Here is a 23172-nt window from a genome sequence, read left to right as displayed (position 1 = left end):
CTGCTGAATTTTGATTTACATGGCTGGTGTACCAGTTATGGATTTTGGTCCTAACCATAATATGAATTTCAGTGTTTCTTTTGGTTTTAATTGGTAACCATAGCTGCAGTGTAATTTCGTAAGTGAATATATGTTTTTAAAAACTATGTATTTTTCATCCAACATTCGTTGGGTAAATGGAAAACACATTTTGAACGTATTTGTTGTCCACTGGTAGAGTCTGCCCAGCCACCTGCAACATAAACCTTCTGGCTGCCAGTTTACAGTACGGATCTGTGAACATGGGTTGTGTGCCATTAAGGCAAGGTTTGTTTTGATAGGTGTGTGCTGGCTAGTCTTGTATATGATTCATTAGAGAAAAGGTTTTACAATTGAGGTGAGGGCATTAACAAAATACAGTGAACTAACGTTCCATTAGTGACTGGTTTCAGTAAAAAAAATGCACGTTTGCAAAATGTAACAATTTCAGGCTTTTTAGACCGCTCCCATAATACCCCCTGACTGTATGCAACTACATGCATAAGCATGAAAGCAAGGTTGGTAATTCGTTATAAAATAGCTTACGACTTTTAGGAATTCATAAGAGATCATGGAAGACTGTTTAGAAGCCATACTCCTAACAATCTTTTGTAAATGTCATTTTTGCATGAGAAAATATATATATATATATATATATATATATATATATATATATATATATATATATATATATGTCTGATCTTGCGAAAACCTGCTGAGAGATTGCAAAGTCACTTTCTCTACACCTTTTTTTTTTTTGCCTCCCTGGAAAATATTTTACTCCTGTCTCCAGTACTTTTCCAACCTTTTCCAGTTTACTAATATATGGGAGAGGAGTTAGTGGATACTTTGATCATGCTCCTTTGCCGGTGTACAAGGGTTCACATGGCATGCCATGACTGGAACTACCTTTCCTCCCTAATTCCAGCCCTTGTATGTAGATTAGTGGAAAGGTGGGAAATCTGAGCCATACTACAATCCAAACCCTGATGTAATAGGAACTCTAGCATAACTAGAGATGCTATTATCAGGCACCTATATCGAAAACGATGCCATTTATTTTTCATCTCGCTGCATGTCACCAAAAGGCACCAGTACATTTATTTACAGGACATTTCTGAAGCATCTTGTCACTATGACAAGTAGTTTAAAAAAAAAAATATTTCAGCCTTGTAATGTGGTCCAACCAAAGCTAACCATAACTTCACTTCAATCTTTGTTTTTCTTAGTGAAAAAAATACACACGCACTGCGCTGCGATACAGTATCTCATCTAAGACCCTCCAACATCATGGCATATAAAATTCACCAGAAGCCCAAAGGGAACATATAAGATCATATTGCACATTAGCTGTGATGGGATGGGATTTTTAATATACATGTTTATTTTGTGGTAATTAAATAAAGAAAGCTGAGTGCAACAAACAATGGCCAGTGAGTGGAATTAGAATGTTTTGGTTTTGTTTACCATTCATGAAATAATTGTTGATATACTAGTGGACAGTGGTGAGGACAGTGAACTTGTGCGATTCTGTAGCTGCATCTTATACTGCATATTTAGGGATTCAAACCATTTGCCCCAACTTTTGCCTAATTTGCAAATTTCGACAAAAAATGATGTTTCGTGTGGTGTCTCGGTTACAGTGCATGCATCCAGCTCCATAGCAACTGGATGATGCTCTGTAGTCAGGTTCCAGAACGTAGGGTGAGTGAGGACAGTTGAGGGAGAGTTAGAGAAGAAGTGAGATGTACCTGCTTGTCTTGGAATAAAGGATTACTTTACTTCTACTTGTTTTACTCCTCTTTACATTTTGGCGACGAGGATGGGATACGAACCCAAGCCTCTTGACTTGAGATGTATACCTGATCATCCTTGGGTAGAATTGAGCATTGACTGGCTAGGTCGCATCGAAGACGGTCATGGTTGTTTGAAGTATATTCTAGTGGTCATTGATAACTATTCTAAATGGCCAGAAGTTGTGATCATAGATAAGTGTGACTCAAAGGAAGTTGTTACTTCCATATAAAAATTGTTTTTACGCGAAGGTATTCCCAGAAACATTTTGAGTGATAATGGTCCTCAATTTACATCCGAGTGTTATCTTCAATTCTTAAAAAGGAATGAGATTAAGGAAAAGAAAAACCCCTGTTTATCACCCAGCAGGGAATGGCATAGTTGAAAGGTTCAACAGAGTAATTAGAGACCCTTCTACTTACTCTGAGGGAAGATCTCCTGGCAAATTTGCTCCCTAAATTTGCAACATCGGAAGCCAATCAGAGTGAGATCACTCGAAAATGCACAAGTTTGGAGAATAAAATGGATGAGATAGGTACTAGAACGGAGGCTTTAGAGGGAGAGGTCGCTACTCTCACAAAAGTGTATGAGGCGCACTCTAAGGCCATAACGGAATTGAAAGAGCAGAACAGGTCTCTGCAACTAGATTTGGAGCGATTGGAAATCCATTCCAGGAGAAATAATTTGAAGTTTCTAAAGGTTCCGGAAGGAATAGAAAATGGGGATGTGAAGACTCTAGTATGCAAACTACTGCGAGAAGGTGTATTGAAAGATAGACCAGACATTGAATTGGAAAAGGAGATCCAAAGAGCGCACAGGGATCCATTTCGGCAACATTCTGGGCGGAATGCACCAAGGAAAATATTAGTAAATTTCCTAACATTTTCGGTGAAGGAGCTGATTCTGAGTAGGGCGCTCACAGATACATCATTGCAGATCAACTCAGTTAAATATTCAATTCGTTCAGATGTAGGCAAGGTAACAGCTCAGCGACAGTGGGAGTTGGGTTCACGTATGCAGGAACTAAGAAGTTTTGGTGCTCAAGTCATGATGAAATTCCCAGCATCATTACGAGTTGTTTGGAACAACAAGACTCATAACTTCATTTCCCCACAGGAAGTAGACCGCTTTCTGGAAGCTATGAAAGATCACCAAGAAGTTCAGCAAGCGCAAAGAGAGGCCCGAAGCTAAATATATGTAAAAAAAAGACATTGTAAAATAATACAACAAAGAAATAAAAAAAATTAAAAAATTTTTTTGAAGAAGGGAAGTGTAGGAAAAGAAAAAAAAAGAAGGGAAAGTGAAAAAAAAAAAAAGAGGGAGTTAAATTAATAAAAAATAAAAACAAAAAGGAAGGGAAAAGGGCAAGAGGGAAAAAGGTAGAAAGGAAGAAGAAAGGAAAGAAGAGAAGAGAGGAAAGAAAAAAAAAATAAATAACTTTATTCATCACTATTTTCTTTTTTCTTTTTTCTTTTACACTTAAATACACAGATATGAGGTGGAGATAGAGGCATCGACACAGTATATGTATATGTAAATACACTAAGGTACGGCAGAGACTAGGCCAGGGACAAGGCTCTCAACGGCGAAAAGATCGCCAAGGTTCAAGAGGGGGGGTTCCTCAAGGCAGGGGAGGGGGGGGAGGGGTTAAAAGACATAAAAGAAAATTTTCCTCATATATCAATGTTATCTGAAATGGCTTGGGAAATTATAGTAATAGCAAATAATGACGACAGAAGGGGTGGAATAAACGCGGGGATGGCCATCTTTTTTTTTTTTTTGTTTCTTCTCCTGATCAATGGCGGGGGATAATTTAAAGTTTATAAGCTGGAATGTGAACGGGCTTAGAGAGGATAAAAAGCTGAAAAGAATCTGTGAGTTTCTGAGAAAATCAGATGCTCATATTATCATGCTAGAAGAAACACATCTAGACCAGAAAGAATGTAAAATAGCCTTCAAAAATCAAAGATGGATACAAGATCTCCTCTTCTCTAATCAAACCAGCAAAATAAGGGGTGTGGCTATCATTGTTAGAGTAAATAGTGGGGTAAGGGTGGAAAAGTACGATACAGATGACACGGGAAGATGGCTGACTGCCTTCATAACTATTAATAACATGAGGTTGACATGTGGAGTTTACTATGGTCCGAACCAGGACTGTCCAGATGCATTAATCAGCTTAAAATCCAGTCTATTGGAGCACGATACACCTATTATCTTAGGAGGTGATTTTAATTTAGTTTTTGATTCAAAACTTGATCGTACTTCTAGGGCCGTCTCTCTCTCTCTACCTAAATCGAAGAGAGAGCTTAAAACTATCATGAAAGAATTTAGTCTGATAGACGTATGGAGAGTCAAAAACCAGAAAAATAGAGACTACTCATTTAACAGCCACAGGCATAAGCATCATTCGCGTATAGATTTTTTCTTAATCGATCAAGAGCTCTTATCCAAAGTCATGACCACTTCCTATGTTCCAGCAATATTATCTGACCACTCAGTAGTAACCCTGTCTATAAAGATTCCACAGGGAGGGCAGGCCAGAAGGTGGACATTAGACAGATCGTTACTACAACAGGAGGAAATAAGGGGAGATATGAGGAGACAAATGAAGGAATATTTTGTGTTTAACAAGGCTACTGCTCCAGAACAAATAGTGTGGGAAGCTTTCAAGACCTACTTAAGGGGTTTATTTACCACTATAATGATTAAGAGAAGTAAGAATAGGAAGGAAACAGAGAGGAACTCATTGCAGGAGATTAAGCAAAAGGAGCAACAACTGCAGAAAGCTTCACTCGAACAATATGCCAACATACACATCTTACAACAAGAATTAGAAAATTTGAAAGCGAAATATCAGGCGAATCTTGATAAGATCATCAAAGAAAAATGGGATTCAAGTAAACTTAGCAACTTCTCATATGGGGAAAAATGTGGCCGCCTTCTTGCATGGAAGGCTAGGTCTGATAGAGCAAGAAATCAAATCAACGGCCTTAAAGTGCAAAGCTCTGGTGATATCTCTTATGCTAATGAGGTAATATCGGAAGAGGCAAGAAGATACATGCAGACCCTATATTCTGAAACCAAGGATAAATCTAATCTGGTTGTAGATGGATGGTTGGAGGGGGTCAGACTTCCGCAGTGTCAGGAGGACGATTTTGACTTTGTAAGATCTGAGATAAAAGAGGGGGAAGTCCAAAGTCAGATGAAGAAGATGGCAAAAGGAAAAGCTGCAGGCCCGGATGGACTCCCTGTGGAGGTATATCAAATTGGTGCGGAGATAATTGTCCCAGTTCTCACTTCTTTGTTTAACAAAATATATCTGGCTGGTGAACCTATTCCAAAGACCTGGTTGGAGGCCTCAGTTGCTTTAATCCTGAAGCCGAATAAGGACCCCCTGACTATTGAATCATATAGGCCGATCTCCCTGCTGAACACTGACTACAACATTTTTGCAGGAGTTTTAGCGGCGAGGCTGGCCAAAGTGATTAAAACCATTGTACATGAGGATCAGAGGGGTTTCATGCCAGGTAGGCAGATTAACGAGCTGACTTTTCAGGCCATCACAGCAATAGACTATGCTATTGATAAGAAACTTCCGTTGACTATTGTAGCAATAGATGCCGCAAAGGCATTCGATCAGGTAAATTGGGATTATTTATGGGATGTACTGTCCGCATTCGGCTTACCTATTAACTTCATCACCTCTATAAAAGCACTGTACCTGAACCCAAAGGCAAGGATTTTTGTAAATGGGACGCTCACAGATTGGGTTCAAATATCAAGGGGTACTAGGCAGGGGTGCCCCCTTTCCCCCCTATTGTTTAATTTATATATCGAGCCATTAGTGAATAAATTAAGGGCAGATCATTTAATAAAACCCTTTTCCATAACCGATTTGGATCTAAAATTCGCCCTATATGCAGATGACCTTTTAATGTTCACTTCCAATCCTGAGGTAGCAATACCTAGACTTTTTGAACATGCAGAAGCTTTTGGAAAGACCTCTGGATATAGAATAAATAAGGATAAAACGGAAATCATGCAATGGAATCAGGAGGCAGTGTTGCCTGAAGCAAAATTAAGGATGAGGTACCTTGGGATCCAGTTAGTCCAGGACATTACTCAGATATCGAAAGTTAATCTGGACAAGGTGTATAAGGAAATCTGTGGACAATTACAGCGTTGGTCTGGGCTCCCATTAAACATCTTCGGGAGGGTTAATCTTATAAAGATGATTATACTACCAAAGGTAACTTTCCTGTTTAACTCAATACCCTTATCTTTTGACACAAAGGCGGTGGGTAAATTACAAGGAAAAATAGGTTCATTTATCTGGAACTCCAAAATGCCCAGAATTTCTGCTAAAAAGTTAAGAAGACAGTTAAAAATGGGAGGTCTGGCGCTACCTGACATCTTGCATTATGCCCATTCCTTCCACTTTAAAAATTTCAGAGTCATGGCAGGTAAGGCAGATACATCTTTTTTGGGACGTTTGTTTCAGGCAATATTGCATGGTATCCCCCAAGGCCACGAATACTTCTTATTCAAGTTTGGAGACCCCAGATTTTATAAAAAAGGTCAGGCTAAAGGTTTTAGTCACGGCTCTGAAGAATTGGGTTTTCTTAAGGAAAAAATTACAAATTCCATACTATGCCTCTCAGGCCCCAATATGGGATTCTCCAGGGACCCCAGAATGTCTTAGAGACCAACTGTCAACCCCTCTCAAATTAGCAGGGTTAATGCAGTGGAGAGATTTACAAAATGATCAACAGCTGTTGGGGTGGGATTCCCTCTTTATGTTGACGGGAGGAACCCTTACAAGATTTAAATATTACCAGCTTTCAAGCTGGTGGTCTACGGAAATTTGGGATTGTACATCTAACCCGAAATTTGATTTTGTAAATAGAAAGGGGCGTTGGGATAAAGAGCTCGCTTTTTGGTATGAGACATTAATGGAAAAAGAGGGAGTTACTGATTTGGAACTTCAGAATCTCTGGGGAAATGTTGTGGGGCTGGATAGTAACAAACTGCTAGACTTGTGGGGGGATTCTTTTAGTCTGGTGAACGGAATAGTAAAATCAGCTCCTCGTAAACGAAACCATCTGTTCACATTGTACAGGGTGTATTTCTCCCCAAAAAGAATGTCAAGGATCACAAACCTACAACATAGCTGCCCAAGGTGCAAATCTTTAGAGGCAGATGATTTGCATATGTTTGTAGAATGTCCTAGCCTTAACCTGTTTTGGAAGAAAATGGAGGGTTTTTTGATGGATGTGCTAGGAACACGGATTGTGGTCTCACCGGTAATGATTCTGTTCGGCATGGAGACGGACTACCATCTCGCGAATCAGCAGACTAAATTTATTTTCTATGTGATGTTATTGGCAAGACGAGAAATATGTAAAGTATGGAAATCTGAAGATGCTCCCACTTTCTCTGATTGTTTAAGGTATATTATATATATATTAGTGAGTCTGATATAGCATGTGATAATTCCTCAGAGTCTAAGATCTGGGAGCTCCTTGTGGCATGGCGGAACAGATGAGAGTATTCCGATGATTTCACCTGGGTACTGTTGGTGCTTAGTCCTCAACCAATCCGAGGGTCGCCAAGTCACAGAGGTTGAGGTGGATAAAGCAAACAGTAAACACTAGAGGGGAGTATCTTTTTCCGGCCTTCTCTGGCATCGAATTCTGTGGTCGTAACATCGCGATGCCAGGGGGGGGGGAGAGGATCTCCGTCTAGAGCACCCAAATAATTGGTATATGAGGAATAAAAAAAAAAAAAAAAAATAAAAAATAAAAAAAACAAAACAAAAAAAAACTAAAATAAAAAAAAAAACAGAGTAATTATGGGAAGCATACAGGCGGGCAATAGTATGAATGAGGACTCGGAGAAAGAATTATACAGTACCATCTGGGCTTATAGAATTACTCCCACGTGCACAAGTTATAGCCCTTTCAAGATTCTTAGAGGGAGAGAACCATTTACGAAGGATAATGTTGCATGGAATGAGAATAAAAATTGTGGGAAATGGTCACCTGCCTTAGTTTGTTTTAAGTTACGCAAGGTCCATGAGTTATATGTAAATGATTATGGAAATAAACGTATTACCAAGGAAGCAAAATTACAAATTGGTGACTGGGTTAGAATAAAACTTGGGACTAAAGTCAAAAAAGGCAGTAGTAAGTTTTCGTCCCCCTTGCAAGTTATGGAGTTATACTCTAAATCTGCTAAATTGAGTGATAACAAGATTTGGCATCATAATAGAATTGAAAAAATGCAAAGGGAATGTTTCCATTGATGGTAATAAAGATAGTAAATGCTCATCGATGGATTGGATGTGGGATGAAGTTATCAATTGTGAGAAAGTGCCTCTTTCCAATAGCAGGAATTATCTTGTCAGTGCATCTTTACCTTATCATGCTCAGAGTGATAAACCTGTAACTACACGTGTTGGTAGGTTAGTCAAAGCTCCAGTGCGATTTAGAAGTTATGTTATGTAAGCAGTTTCTGGTCTTTTTTTTTCTTCTATGTGTACATATTTTGAGGTAAGGAGGTGGTGTGGGACGAATTCATGATAACTCAAGATCTCTCAGTATTCACATTACTCTGTGTTATTCACTTTATCTAGTATTTATATTTATGTGTATTTTTCTGTTTCATACTGTTATTTATATTTGTGTTTATTATACTTTTCCTTTCAAATCTAAAGAGGGAAGATGTGGTGTCTTGGTTACAGTGCATGCATCCAGCTCCATAGCAACTGGATGATACTCTGTAGCCAGGTTCCAAAATGTAGGGTGAGTGAGGACAGTTGAGGGAGAGTTAGAGAAGAAGTGAGATGTACCTGCTTATTTTGGAATAAAGAATTACTTTACTTCTACTTGTTTTACTCATCTTTACATTTCGAGTTTAAATGAATCAAAATAATAGTGCCAGAGAATGTGCCACGTAATTTAGATAACCTCTTCGCATAAGTTTGTTCTCCATTACCACTTAAACCTAGTGGCTCTGCCAAAGGTAAACCTGTGATTGGTTCTGGGGGCTGTCATAATGATGGTGACACCCACACTTCACAGGAAATTGTGAAAATGGATTCCATATTGGCAGTTCCCTGTGAACCGAGTTCTGTAGCACTGTATTGTGAGCAACGCAAATCTCCCAAACAAGTAATGTATAAAGTATATGGAACTGGCAACCCTGCCATATGGTAATTGTGACATCATAAACCATGAGGCCTAAGGCCTAGTGGTTCCCAAATGCCACTGGAGCCTCAGGAAGGCAGTACAGGGACTGAGTTAGTAGTTATATATTTGTCTGTTATATATTTATTTTGGGTCACCTAGCTTGAAAAGGGGTTTTATGGTAATCTATATTGAGTAGAAGGTGACATACTGAACTATACTATTTAGTTGTCTGCAGAAAAAGAAAACAGTGTAGTTAAAATAGAATTTTGGGGTAAAACAGCATTTGCATTGTTAAACGCATTACGTCTGTAGACGTAAGTGATAGTTCAAACTGAGCACTAATTGGATTTTAGATCACCCTACTGCATAATTTGGTTCTTCATTGCCACATAATCCTAGTGACTGTCACTGATATTTTCCATTTTTCACTGGACCATGTAAAATGGGCTTTAATAACACTGTGTTTAATGCAAGAAGGGCACCCAAAGAAGTAAATTAAATATATATGTAGATATAGAGAGTATCCCATTATGTATTTTTTTTCCAGAAATGGTCCCATATAGAGAGTATCCCATTATGTCTTTGTTTTTCAGAAATGGTCCCTACTCTATAAAACATAGGCACATTGATATAAACTTGTTGAATCATGGTTTATAATTTAGTACCGAAACAACCATAGTAAGTAATTCTCCTGGTTAGTAATAGTGCTCGCACTGCAATTGTGTATGATGCTTAGGACCAAAATCATTCCTTTATTAGAACTTGGGTATTAAAAATACCTCCCTTTGAAGGGATTCCTACATTGCTGAGGTGAAATCAAGAAAATGTATTTATAGAGCTAGGACAGCCGGCGACAGATGGTGAGAAAGCAGACTAGCAGTCACAAGTTTTCAGCTGTTAACGAATCAAGGCATGTGAATTAATTTTGCACAGTTTCAGAGACAGGTAATTCCAAAGTGAAAGATCCAGAACTGGAAAAGAAATCCTTGCCAAGGCATTCCTCTTGATACCAGGAAATTTAATCTAACAAATGTGGCCAGGATGTGGTATGTTTTTATCCAGTGTTTGAGAAGGCCGGATGACTCTAGCTGAGCGCCTTAAAGTTGATTTTCTGTTTCATCAGGAATTAGTGGAGGGTACAACCAACTTCAGAAACATGATCAAATTTACATAGCCCCATGACCAGTTGTAACTCCCTGTTGTGAATAAACTGCAGCTTTAAGATCTGATATTTTGGCAGACCAAGAAAAAAGGCGAAGTCCAGTTGAAAAGCATGATAGCACTGATAACAGTAGGCATTTGTCTCGAAGCAGACTGTAAGGATTTTCATTTGATTGCCAGGTGACAGGACTTGATCAAGATAAAATTCAGATTTTTCATAGATCCGTTTGGGGGAAGAAATGTCACTTAAAGAGGACCACACGAAGGAATCCATCCATGAGTAGCCTCCAGAGATCAAAACACTTGTCTTGTCCCCCTTTAAACTTGAAAGTGCTAGCTGCCATCCAACTCTTGATTTTCATCAGGGAAAATCTTTATTAATTTCTAGTTTATACATGTCTCTTACAGCCATTTCACACTTCTCAGAAAAGCAAAGCCAACGAATGATATATGTATAGATTTTCATTGGATTTGATAGACACTTAAAGTGTTGTTGAAAAAGGTCAAGTTTATATGTATAGTGTACATAACTTTATTGACTCTAGGTGCTTTGGAGGGGGCCTTGCAGGGCAAGAGTGTTATTGTTGCAATTTAACTGAAGATCGGGAGGAGAAAACAAGATTTGTTTTGTTTATCTTGACTTTGAGGTATGTCAGGGGAGTTTCTTCAGTGCACTTGTAGGTTAGGAGGATGATCTTGAATTTGATTTTTTCCTCTCCTGGGAGCCAGTGCCGACCTTTTAATTGTGCTGCCTCATGCTACAGTTTTGGAGTCCAACTATTATTAGATGACCAGCACTACTTTGGCTTTCTGCAGTCTTCTGCTTTCCCATATTGAGAGACTGCCCTTTAGGGCATTGCTGTGGGTATGGCACGTATTAATATATACTACAATAAGGTAGATTTCTTTTTATGTATTTTTTTTGGTGGCTTTACCCACTGCATCAGACTGAACTGAGGGCGTGGTTAGCCTCCAAGATTACTCATAGGTTTCACGTTTTTGACTTCATAGTAGCAGTTTGGGTATCAAAATTGGAGAAGGGCACAGTGTCCTTCATTTTTGGGAAGTAGTGAAGGCTAAGTACGGGAATTTTGGTTTTCGAGCTATTCTGCTTAATGCTATAGTGGCAATTGAATATGGTTCGAGTCCTCTGGAAAGCCTGAGAGTATGGTCACAAAACCTTTATTCCTGAGAGATTTGGCGGCAAACTTTGATGTATGGAAAGCCGCGTTTTGGTGCTCATCCATTCCAGTCATTTCTAAAGTGAAAATGTCCAGAACTCATCTGATTTACAGTTGCGTTAAAAATATCAAATAAGGCTACAATTGACTGGAGTGACCTTTTAATAAGTACAAGTCAACTGGTGGAGCACATTGCACTTAAAAAGCATTTTTGAAGAGTACATTTTTGCAATGTGTTTCAATATCTGCAGTTCCTGCAGCTGGAGCGACTGGTTATTAAGACTCGTTGACACTACTGTATTTAGCAAAATGTGTGACCGATCGATCTCAGAAGATGCACGTTCAAACCTATTTTTAAAATGAGTAAACTATTAGAAAGCTAGCTAGTTTGTCCGCCTAGAGGTCACTTCATAGGCATAACATTCTGTGAACCAACAAAAACAGATTTTGGTGTGATCCAAAGCAAATGAATGACTGTGTTAATGGATGAATTAAAATAAAACCGTTGTCGTTTTTAACGGAAATTACTACACAGGATCTATGATGTCAGTTCATTAACCCCTTAATGAGAGGTGTCACCATCTGTCCAAATTGTCATTGAAATTTTGAAACTTTGGTCTGGAGGAATTTCTGCAACTCCATTTTGTTGCCGTCATTGAATTTTTATCGTCACCGTTTTGTGTATGGTTAGTGACTGCTACTTGCTGACCAGAAACTATTATGAGAAGCTGCTTCGTTCCTAAAAATTTGTGTATGGTTAGTGACTGCTACTTGCTGACCAGAAACTATTATGAGAAGCTGCTTCGTTCCTAAAAAAGCAATCACTAAACCAATAGTGTTAATATACACATATAATATATATTTTACAAAGTACCTTATGCCTCTTCGGATCAGTGTCCAGAATACAAAATAGAAAGATGCATCATTCACCACTATAAAAACATTAACATGATGCATTTGTAAAATATATATCAGACATTCATTCCTCTTGCTTCAATGCAAGGCATGTTTGAAGGGGGGTAGCCAAGATGGTGGCCAAGGCAGACGACTTTGCATGAGCTCCACCCGAACCCAGCTTCATCCATAGATATCCTGGGCCCTTCGGACCCCTCCCCACCATCTGATGGTATACTCTGCCAACGGCGCTATCAGCAGGCCAGAAGACCACCCATAACGATCCCCCTGCGAGGACGCTATTACAAGGCGGTGGCACACCTGAAGAGGGCCTGCTGGAAACAACGGGTGAGTTGCCCATGTGGGACTCCTGAAAACTCTCTGGTACTGTTGACTTGCTTAGGGGTCCCACCTTAGCCCTGCAACAGAGCCCCACCTGAGACTGGGAGAGGGCTCCTTTCTTAAACTGTGTTTGTGCCTGAAACCTTCTGTATGGTTGAATTTGGGGCTTTTCACCTCTGCCCTTGAACTGCTGGCATAGGGGCTGTACTGGACCACAGTCTGGAGATGCTTTGCTAAGTGTGAGAGTGGTCAGTTTGTCCTCCTCCCCATAGGATCTGTGGCCTGAATTTGTGGAGGAGGGGGCCTCAGTCTTGCAACCTGTGATGGGGTGGGGGGTAGGCCCCCCCAATGCGGCTTGCTGACCCTGTGTAGGTGGTGTCTGCTTCCTGTACTAAAGGGTGCCCCAACAGCATAGCGCCTGGGTCCTACAGCACTGCAGCATCACGGTGAGCCTAAGGCAAACGAGAACACTGTCCTGGGGAGCCAACCTCAAGCCCCAGACGATGTCGCGGCGGAGGGGGATTTCGCTATGCCATCTGGAGGGCCACTTTGAGCACATCTTGCAGACTATACTGGATACCAAGACTGCGCTAGATTTCAGAATTGATTTGGTATCTGTAGATGTTGGACTTCGCCACGCGGACCACCGCAAACTGGCAGAGCAGGTCGACGCCACCTAATCCACTTTGACTGGTCTATGGCCCACATTGCAGAATCTGCAGACCCAGGTAAAGGCAGATATCTTATCCTTGCAACACAGAGCGGAGGACGCTGAGGGCCACTCTCTGCATAACCATGTGTGATTTGTGGGCTCCCAGGAAGGTGCTGAGGGCCCTAGCGTAGAAGTTTGTCGAACTGTGGCTGTCAGAGACCGTATTGGCTGGCAGGATACTGAAATTCTTTTTCATTGAGCAAGCCCATCGCCTGCCAGGCAGACCCCCACTGCTGATGCCGCGCCCATGCCTGGTGATAGCCCGGGTTCTCAACGGCTTTTTAGGGTAGATGGTGCACCGGGAGCTTCGAGAACTGTGAGATAACAGCATATCCTGATTACACCGCGGAGGTACAGCACTGATGCACCTCATATGCAGCAGTGAAGTCTCAGCTGCGCATCTTTGGGCTTTAATATGCGTTGCTGTTCCCTGCCAAACTTCGCATCATGTATGGGGACCAAACCCACTTTTTCCGAACTCCAGACAACACTTCGACCTGGCTATATCCAAAGGACCTTGTGGGCAAGCTGACCCTGGAGATTGGCTCACACTGCATCAACACCATCTCCGACCACTCAAGCCTTGCTCCATTCCGACAGAAGAAGAAGCTCATGAATGCGCACAGGCAGTCGAGGGGGTTTTGCGACATCTCCGTAACCCCTTTAAGGTCATGTGATCCAAGAGGGCCTTCAATATCATCTCAGACTCCGACGGCACCATGGTCTCCACCTGCGACAACACCCTGGTTCCAACAATGACTCCCTGCATGGATGATGACTTATGACCTTGTCCTGCTGCCTCTTCAAGGCGGTAAGCCAGCTATCATATTGTGTAGGTGTGTTCTGATTGGCAGATGAGTGGTGTTGGGGGGTGGGTGGGAGTGTACAGGAGAGCCTGTGCAGGCCGATCGGACTCTAACTGATGGTGACATACATCAGGCGATATGTTTCTCTGACACTCACCCCCCCAGCTTACCATATTGGACTGACAGACATTGCTGTTTAAAGTTTTGATTTGCTTAAATTCTTTCTGGTTTTATGGAAGAAGATGGCGTATCTTTTCCACCGGGGGAAGGTGATGAGGGAATGTTAATCTCTTGTTTTTGTTCATCTTGTTTCCTGGGGCTTCTGCTTAACTGATCACTTGCCTCGTGACCTCTGATTGGGAGGACACAGAGGAGGATACGTTGGTGCTCACACTGAGGGCGCCCTGGTGTTGGGTAGACACGCTTGCCATTCACTGCTTCCTAATTTGCCGCTCGCAAAGCCACACTTAATACACATGTGACCCGCCCACTATAATTTTATGACTTGGAATGTGACAGGTATGTCCACTACAGATAAGCGCTACAGCATCCACACTTATCTGAAGCGACGGCACATACATGTGGCATTCCTCCAAGAAACACATCTAACCAAAGCACAACGCCTCAATTTACATACAAAGTGAAGGGCCAGGTTTATGGCACCATGGTCTAGACTTACTCCAGGGGTGTTCTCATTTGGGTTGCCCCTGGTGTCCCTTTTTGTCGGACACCCTCAAGACAGAACCGGACGGCATTTATGTTGCTGTTGAGAGGCAACTAGACAGCAGACACCTGGCCATGGTGGCTGTCTGTTCCCAATGTGGGCCACCCGGCCTGTTTGGACGATCTCAGGCTGTCGCTGCTGCGCAACCCCCACACTACTGCCATGTGGGGCGGTGACTTCGACTGCGTGTGAAATGTGGACAAGGACAGTTCGATTTCCACCCCTCCCCTATGGCAGGGGAGGCCTGTCGACAGGATCACCTGTGGGGCTGGCTGGCCCACCATGGGGTTTGCGATGCTTGTTGCCTCCAACATCCAGAGGAGCGCAAATACTCCTTTTATTCACCTGTTCCCAGTATACATACCTGCATAGACCGGTTTCTCTGTAGTGCCCCTCTCATCACTGGGTTTCCATCACACAGAATATCTTGTGCCCATGCTCTCGGACCCCTGTCCACTCCTGCTTCAGTGAGATTAGACCCTGCAGTTCCAGAATACCAACATGGACACTACAGACTGATTCACTCCGTGCCTTTCCTTTCCGAGAGAGCCTGGCTGAGCTTAACACCTGCTCCGTCTCAACCGAGCGGTCGAATCGGACACTCATAAGGCCGTGATATGAGGACACTCTATTGCTCCCTCATGGGGTATCTGGTGGATGTTATGGAAGGATGTACTGGCCAAGGAGTGGGATAAGTTAGTCTAGAGACTGCTCAACTGCAGTCCCCTGCTTGGCTTGATTATTTACTACAAATACGAAGGGAACATAATGACAGTCATTACCTTGCCAGATTCCACGAGGAACGAAACTGTGTGGCAAGGTTGCTGGCGTGGCTTACACGTGACGAACGCCGCCCCTTAGGTGCGGTTTGAGCTCATAATGGCGCTATTCTTAGTACACAGTGTGACATTAATGCACTTTCTTGAGCTTTTATGGCTCACTCCTACATAGCTGTACCAGGTCCACCTGGTTCTTTCTTGCGCAATTACCTTTGGGAAATCCCACTAGGCATCGTGGTTTAGGTGGCCTATCTTGATGCTCCCCTTCAGCTCAATGAACTGCACCTAGCTATCTCACAAATTGCTTGTAGGAAAACCCAGCGCACAGGCTGTCTTCCGATAGAGTATTACTCTACCTATAGTGCTATCTTGACACCGAAGCTCCTGGAAGTCTACATCCCAGCACACAACACCAGGCACCTCCCTAATACGCTCCGTGAACTCTTATAGTGGTACTCCCGAAGCCAGACCGCGATCCCTTAGACATGCGATCTTACATGCCACTCTCAATGCTGAATCTGGGTTGTAAAATACTAGGGAAGGTCCAGGTGAACAGATGACTTCCACTGCTCAGCCCCTTAGTGTACAAAGATCAGAATGGCCAAAACCGGAGCGAAGCATTTTTTCAGCGTCTGTCGACTAGTGTGACTCGTACGGACTGATTTGGACACCGCTGTGGTTTCAATGTCGCTTGACATTAAAAAGGCCTTCCCCACTTTGTGGTGGGGGCGATTACCTGTTCGCAACTCCGGATGCAATACAGGTAGGGTTCCCCTATTGCCACATCAGCTTCATTTTTCTCTATTCGTCTTCAGTCTTTGACTATTTTTTGCTAATTTCAGTCTGTCAAACTTTTTACTGCAGACATATTTCCTTTATAATGAAAGCCTCTAATTATTTTTGAAAACGATGAATATTTAACAAAATTGACCACCTTCCCCCCCGTGTTGCTTACCTTTCCGCCCACCCTCTTAAAAAAAGAAAAAAAAACTTTTAGTTACCAATCCAAGTGGGATCTGTAACAAAAAATGTGTTTTTTGTTTTCTATGTTGCGGGTTCTAGCAAAGCCAATAGGTCACAAAGGTGAGACTTCTGGACTTTGCCGATGCTTGTTTTTGATTTGTCTTTGTTAAAACGACATGTCACTCCTTGCACAATCCTCTTCTTCAGCTAAAAGATGAAGCAAGAGAGTTCTAGAGAGTTCCAGAACTTATTCTGTTTGGCAGTTGACAGTGGCTGTTAGCTGTGAGAATTTCAACATACTTTGTTCCCGTACCCTTCCACTGTCTGTTCAGGTAGGTTCCTTCCTTCAGCCAACCGAATACGGAACCCAAGAGTTTTGATGAGAGTAAGTTGTTTTCCTTAATCTTTTTCCTGTGTGTTTGATCCAAGCTTATGCCCCAGATAATGACCTCCCATTATTTCATCTAAAAAACAATGCATCCTGGTCCCACTTCAACATTTACAGTGAAGACACCATATTAAAGACGCTAAACACACTGGAACCTTCCAATCACTTCATCGACCCGCTCCCGGCGAACTACATAAAAGACTTCATTCCTCTCTTACTACCCCTCTGGACAAAGATCATTAATACATCCCTTCTCCAAGGATCCATTCCAGACATTACTGTGATCCCCAAGGAGGGGAAGACCCCCCTGCTCCCAGAAAATTACAGACCAGTCTCATTAATTAATATGGACCGCAAAATCTACACCTAGATTCCCACAACTAGACTTCGAAAATACAATGTTAAACTCATTCACCCCTCACAGGTAGGATTCCTGAGAACAGGTTATCCAGCGATAACCCTCATATACTCTGTCACGCACTAGAAAAAGCAAAACTCTGTCTCCCGCATGACTAGGAAAAATGCTTGACCGAGTTGATTTGCACTATTTGAATTCGGCCCTGGCGAAGTTCAACCTGGGTGAGTTCCTCATTCGAATCATGTCATTGTACCATAACCCTGTCGATGGCGTTAGTGTGGTGTCATAAAAGTAGCTGCATGTGCAGATGATATCTTAATTACAACCGAAGACGCCCCTCTTCTATTTCTGTGTTAATAACAGCGATTCAAGAATTTACTGGTGTCTCAGGCTATACACTCTATAGGGACAAATCTGAGGTTAAACTTTTCAATTATATAGGAAATAAAGATTTCCTTGGCGACTCAGGCCTCGCTTGCCCACCAGGTTGTACCAAATATTTAGGAGTAAAATTCTTCAATTACCTCATCAGTATAATGAAGATTTGCTGCCTAAAGATGAATAACCTCTTTAACGGATGGTCACCTAAGTTTCTATCATGGTGGGGTAGAGCAGAGTCTCTAAAAATGATGATTACTCCCCGAATCAATGACCTAATTAGTATGCTCACTATGTCTCTTTCAGAAGTCTTCCTGTCTAAAATCAATAATACTTTTATGGCAGGGCAAAAAACTGAGTATCTCTCAAACTTAGACTCTCTAATGAAAATAGTGGTATAGGGCTCCCTTACTTTAGGAGCTACCAAACTGCATATGTATTCAAGAAATTTACTAACTGGTTTCTCGAAGAGGCAGACTATATACCTGTCTGGGTAAATATATAAAAATGAATCCTAAACAACAGACCTATTAATGCATACCTACCAATCCACAATTTCCATCTTCTCCATTCCAGATATATTATGGATATCTGCAAAAGGGCTATTCCAGAGTGGGCTACTTCTCAAAAAATAAAGATTGGTAATTCTAATTTGTCAACCATTTGGCTCAATCCTAAATTAAACTCGATGGTCAACCCGTACGGTGGCATGAATGGTCGAAAAAAGGAATATACTTGATCAAAGATATCTTTGATGGCAACCTCCCACTCTTCTTTTCCACTTTACAGTTTTGTTTCAGGCTAGACAACCTGGATTTTCATACATTTTTGAGATTGAGTCCGGATATCGAAATACCCAGCACTAAAAAAATAACCCAACACTCCCAGCTCTCATAACAAACTAGACAAAGTGGGACCTTTTGTATTCAAAGTATATGTTTACTAAATCCCACAGAGGTAACATCTCGTAATGAGCAGAAATGGGAAGCAGAACCAGCTGAAGCAACTTAATATTTGAATGGGTACGTATTTACAGATCTATATTTTTAATAAAGATCTCACTGATGCTATCTCAAACCAAATACATATTCATTCATAAATGTTACTGGACACCAGAAAGACTCCACAAACTGAACCTCACACAATATCCCAAATGCAGGCACTGTAATGTTCACATAGGTGGTTAAACACACGCTTCTTTACTGCATCAAACTCCAACATTTCTGGGATAACCTATTTGCATTTATCAAGTTCATCTTAGGCATTACTCCCACATGCAAACTCATATATATATATACACCTTGGACAGCTAGACCCTGAAATAAAGAACACGGCAGATGAAGCTCTCCTAGACCTAATTCTAACCCTTGCTTGTAAACTGGTTCTCACCAATTGGAAGAAATTTTACATAGTTTCATGCGGCGTGAATGGCTCACATTTCTGAGAGGGGTGGATAACCTCTCCATACAATGCTCTGCCTGGTGTCCATTTCACAAACCCATGTGGGACTTGCTTGATGCTGAACGTCCATCAACCCTTTTACCTCTCACTACGTCGGACTTGTATGTCCCTAGACGAACGTGTCCTTGGTTTCTCCACACTTATGACTTCCAATTTCCGAATTCAGTTGAATTGATTGTCTGATCTTTATCCACTCGCTTATGGTAATGACCTCATTGACTGATTCAAGTGTTGACTGTTTGTTCCACTCTCCGTACAAAACACCCTGAAGATGGTTTCCTAAGCAAACTCAATGGATCTTATCTAAGGTTCATTTAGCCACTCTCTTGCGGTACTGTCTTAATGTACCAACTCTTATATATTCTGTTTGCCACCTGAAATATGTGATAATAATAATGTGAAATGCTATGCACAGTATGTACCCCTCCCATCTTCTCTTCTGTACCCTTTTCTACTGTGCTTCTCAGGCTCAACTGTTAAAATGATATGCCATTAATGTCAATCTATTTCTGTATTTTATTTAATTGCATTCATGAACTGTCCCTATATGTATTATACATATAAAATAAAAAAAATAAAAACATTTTTAAAACATGTTTTAATCCCTATTTGGTCTAATCCACTGCCCATTTTGTAGTATTTCCTCGCTGTCTTCTATTAAAATGTGATAAATGAAGGAAAGTGGCCTGTACTAGACTTTTAAGTGCCCGTGCAGTCTAAACCACTTTATGATGCAATCAGCTAATCACAGTCTTTGATTCGTTTTTTGGTTGATTTCACCTTTTTAACTGGCTAACTGTATCGGAGCAAAACTGATGTACGTTTATCCTTCAGGCGTGTATGAATGGAGATGTTGGTACGCTTCCCAAGAATGGGCTGTTATAATCTCCTTTTTACCCAACATACCAAGCACATTGGTAATTTAAAGGCTATATATAAGTGGCTAGATTAGGAGAGCATCTACTGAGTCCTTTTGTCTAAGCAATTGATTCATCTTACTTGTGGAGTTTAGTATAATTACCAAGCTAAGGTCATAGTTATGGTAAATAGTAGACCAAATGTTACATTTTGTTGCCGCTCAAACCTTAAATCGACAATTTTGTGTTTCAGGTGCTGCAAAATATTTTGGAAACTGAAAATGAATATTTCAAAGAAATCCAGACAATGCTTTCAAGTTACTTGCGGCCTTTGCAAGGCAGTGAAAAGTAAGTTTGAATAATTTCGCCCAGTTTTCTTATTTCAATGACAGGCTGGTGCAGCATTTCATCTTGCTTGCAATTGTATTGTATGCACATGGTATTTTATAGTGCAAAGATAGCTATAAGGCAGTGCGATAAAGGGGTCAAGGGTAAAGATGCAGTCAGTGAGTGATTCCAGGGTTAGCTTTGTTTTAAGAGTGGGAATGGACTGTTGCTGCTCATTCAAATTTGAGAACCGTCATTTTGCTCTATATTTTAGTGCGAAATACATCCTTGTGTCAATTTGGTGGCTTAAGGCAGTATTTAAGGGATCTCACTGCGAACTACAGCTGCTTTTTTGTGTTGTGCGTTTTCTGTAACTTTTTACAGTTAATTACTGCCATTGACGGATAGCGAGTAATTGCATAAAGTGCGGTAATGCTGTCATTTTGTGAATTTTAAGTTACAGTTGTAATGCAAAATGTCCTAAAATGACACAAATTACATTGGCATAATTTGACTTTAACCCAGGCCTAGATGTATTTGGCTTCCTTCCTTTATTTGCTCCATAAGAGGAACCCAAGTAATTTGTGTTTTTTTTTAATTCCAGGTTGAATGTCACAAACACATCCTACTTGGTTGGAAATTTAGAGGAGATCTGCTCCTTCCAGCAGATGCTCGTTCAGTCCTTAGAAGAATGCACAAAGTAAGTTTAAACAAACATTTGCATTACTTGAGTCCACAGTACTCCAAGATATTTTGCAAAATTAATCTCGTACCAAATCGTTTTTGTTTTTTTTATTATTTGCATAAGCTGTTTCTTCCACGTGTCAGGTCAGTGAATTGGAAATGGGCCTTGCTTTCAAAGCGAAATCAGTTTCTCAGTCGAACAGCAATGTTAAGTTCAGACTGACAACTGTTATTGTGCTGCTGGCATTTGTTATAATTGTACTTTGTGTGTAACTTGTACAGTGTCGTAAAAGCACTCCTGTTTTTTAAATGGAAAAGGTGCTTAGGCAAATTATTTAATTGTTTTATATGTACAAGACAGGAGGTCGCACCATCCTTACTCATTCTCTAGTTCTGGATTAGATTAGATTCCACCCACCATTATTTCAGGTGACAAAATGGCATAACTCTATCCTGCTACTGGCATTCTTTGTTCTGAATCTTAATTGCCTATCCTATAACAGAAGAGGTGCCAGCCCCTCTAGCCATACCCTTGCAGGTACCTTTATTGCACAGTGAAGCAACCATTATTGGGAAAGCTGTTGGAGATGGATGTGTCTGACCAATTCCCACTCTTCTCCGGAGCCATGACTTTCTAGACCGAATGAATCAAGCGAGACCACAGCATGTAACTGGCTAGATAGCCTCTTTGGACTCGACTGATGAAGGACATTTGATGCAGAGAATATTATATGCAAAGTGTGGTTTATGGTACTGTGTGTTTCAGGTGCCCTACCATGTCCATGCACTAGTTTTGGACATATGCATGGACACATGACCCCCCCCCCCCGCCTCTCTCTCTTTGTAATCTGGATGCTGACAGAATGATGTCCTTAAAGGGTTCCAGTAATTGTCATGTTAGTTAAGGTTTTAGTTCTACCATTATTAACATATAAGGTCTTTATTCCAAACATTAGGAAGGCTTTCACTCAGGATCACTGTAGATCCTCATTGTAGGAAGACCTAAAAACCTGCTTCTCTAGATTCAAGGAATGGTGTGGGATGGCATTAGATGAGACTTTCACAAGCATACTACTCGTCGGGGTATGCTGCTTGTATCTAACTTCTTTTGAGCAGAAGGAAACTGTGTCTTTCTCTTGTGCAGTTAGGGGAAATGCAGAGTTTCCACCCTGATCAATTGGTATTGGAAAGCATTGGTTATACCTCCCAGAGCAGGCACCTTCATGTCCCCCCCCCCCAAAAAAAATATTCAGGAGATGCTCCTGTTACTCTGCTTCCTTTTTAAATGTAGGGTTAACAAAGATGTTTTTATTTGACTGAATTAATTGTATAAAATTTACCATTGGGGTTTTCAGCCAACCCAGTTCATGCATTGATCTTTTTTGGTTTCATTCACATTTTACTTCAACCCACTACAACAACATGGCTAACTTCAGTGTGCATGACGGCTGTCTTCTCTTTCAAAGAAGCCAATCAACACACAAAGTAGTAAAGGGCCAAGCACTGATAAAAGCAATGTGTGCTTCTTGAGTCCCAAAAATGACCGACAAAGCCAAAAACCTGACAGCCTATTCCAAATCTATTGGCTTTGCTACGGCTTGATTGTTTCAGGCAGGCCACCAAACCTTTGCCATGATTTATTGTGACCCCTATTGTGGTAAGAATGAATAATCATTGTATCCCTCCAAATGTTCAGACTTTTTTTGCGTCTTTGAATGTTTGTTTTCCTTAATTGGCTTGTACTTATAATCCTGCGTGAAATGGAACAAAAAGAGCAAGCAATGGCAAAGCCAATAGGTTTTGCCAATGGTTGAGCTCAGAGCTTTTGGCATTGTTAATGAGAATGTTTTTTAGCCGTATGTTTGTGAGGTTGGGGATGTGTCCTGTACTTGTTTTCCAATTTGTGTTATTTAATTTGAGGGGATGCCTGTGTGTTATGTATGTTTTTTTGCTTAGTAATATTTGCAGTCCTTTCTGTGGCCCTATGTGAAAGTTAATCAGTGCCTTAATGGCAGTTAGTGTGTTGATACTAGAAGCCTGTTCCATCACAGATGTGATACTTTAATGAGTCAGGCTTAGAACAACTGTTTGATGTTGTGTCCTCTATTTATTGGAAGCACATTCACATTGAGTTTTCTTGGCACTAAAACAA

General features: G+C 41.0%; 1 protein-coding gene across 4 annotated transcripts in view; it reads left to right on the top strand.

Annotated features, from left to right (window-relative positions):
* The window catches only part of ARHGEF7 (Rho guanine nucleotide exchange factor 7), a 951496-nt gene that overhangs the window by 343348 nt on the left and 584976 nt on the right, over window positions 1-23172 (top strand). For all 4 annotated transcript variants that reach the window (XM_078657529.1, XM_078657531.1, XM_078657528.1 and 1 more), the window contains 2 exons: window positions 20263-20357; window positions 20941-21036. In XM_078657529.1, coding sequence (XP_078513655.1) covers window positions 20263-20357; window positions 20941-21036 — 191 coding nt within the window. The remainder of the gene's footprint in view (window positions 1-20262; window positions 20358-20940; window positions 21037-23172) is intronic.

This window comes from Lissotriton helveticus, chromosome 8 (genome assembly GCF_964261635.1).
Source record: "Lissotriton helveticus chromosome 8, aLisHel1.1, whole genome shotgun sequence".
NCBI classification, from domain to species: Eukaryota; Metazoa; Chordata; class Amphibia; order Caudata; family Salamandridae; genus Lissotriton; species Lissotriton helveticus.
Note: the sequence above shows the minus strand (reverse complement) of the source record. Positions and strands in the feature narration are given on the sequence as shown.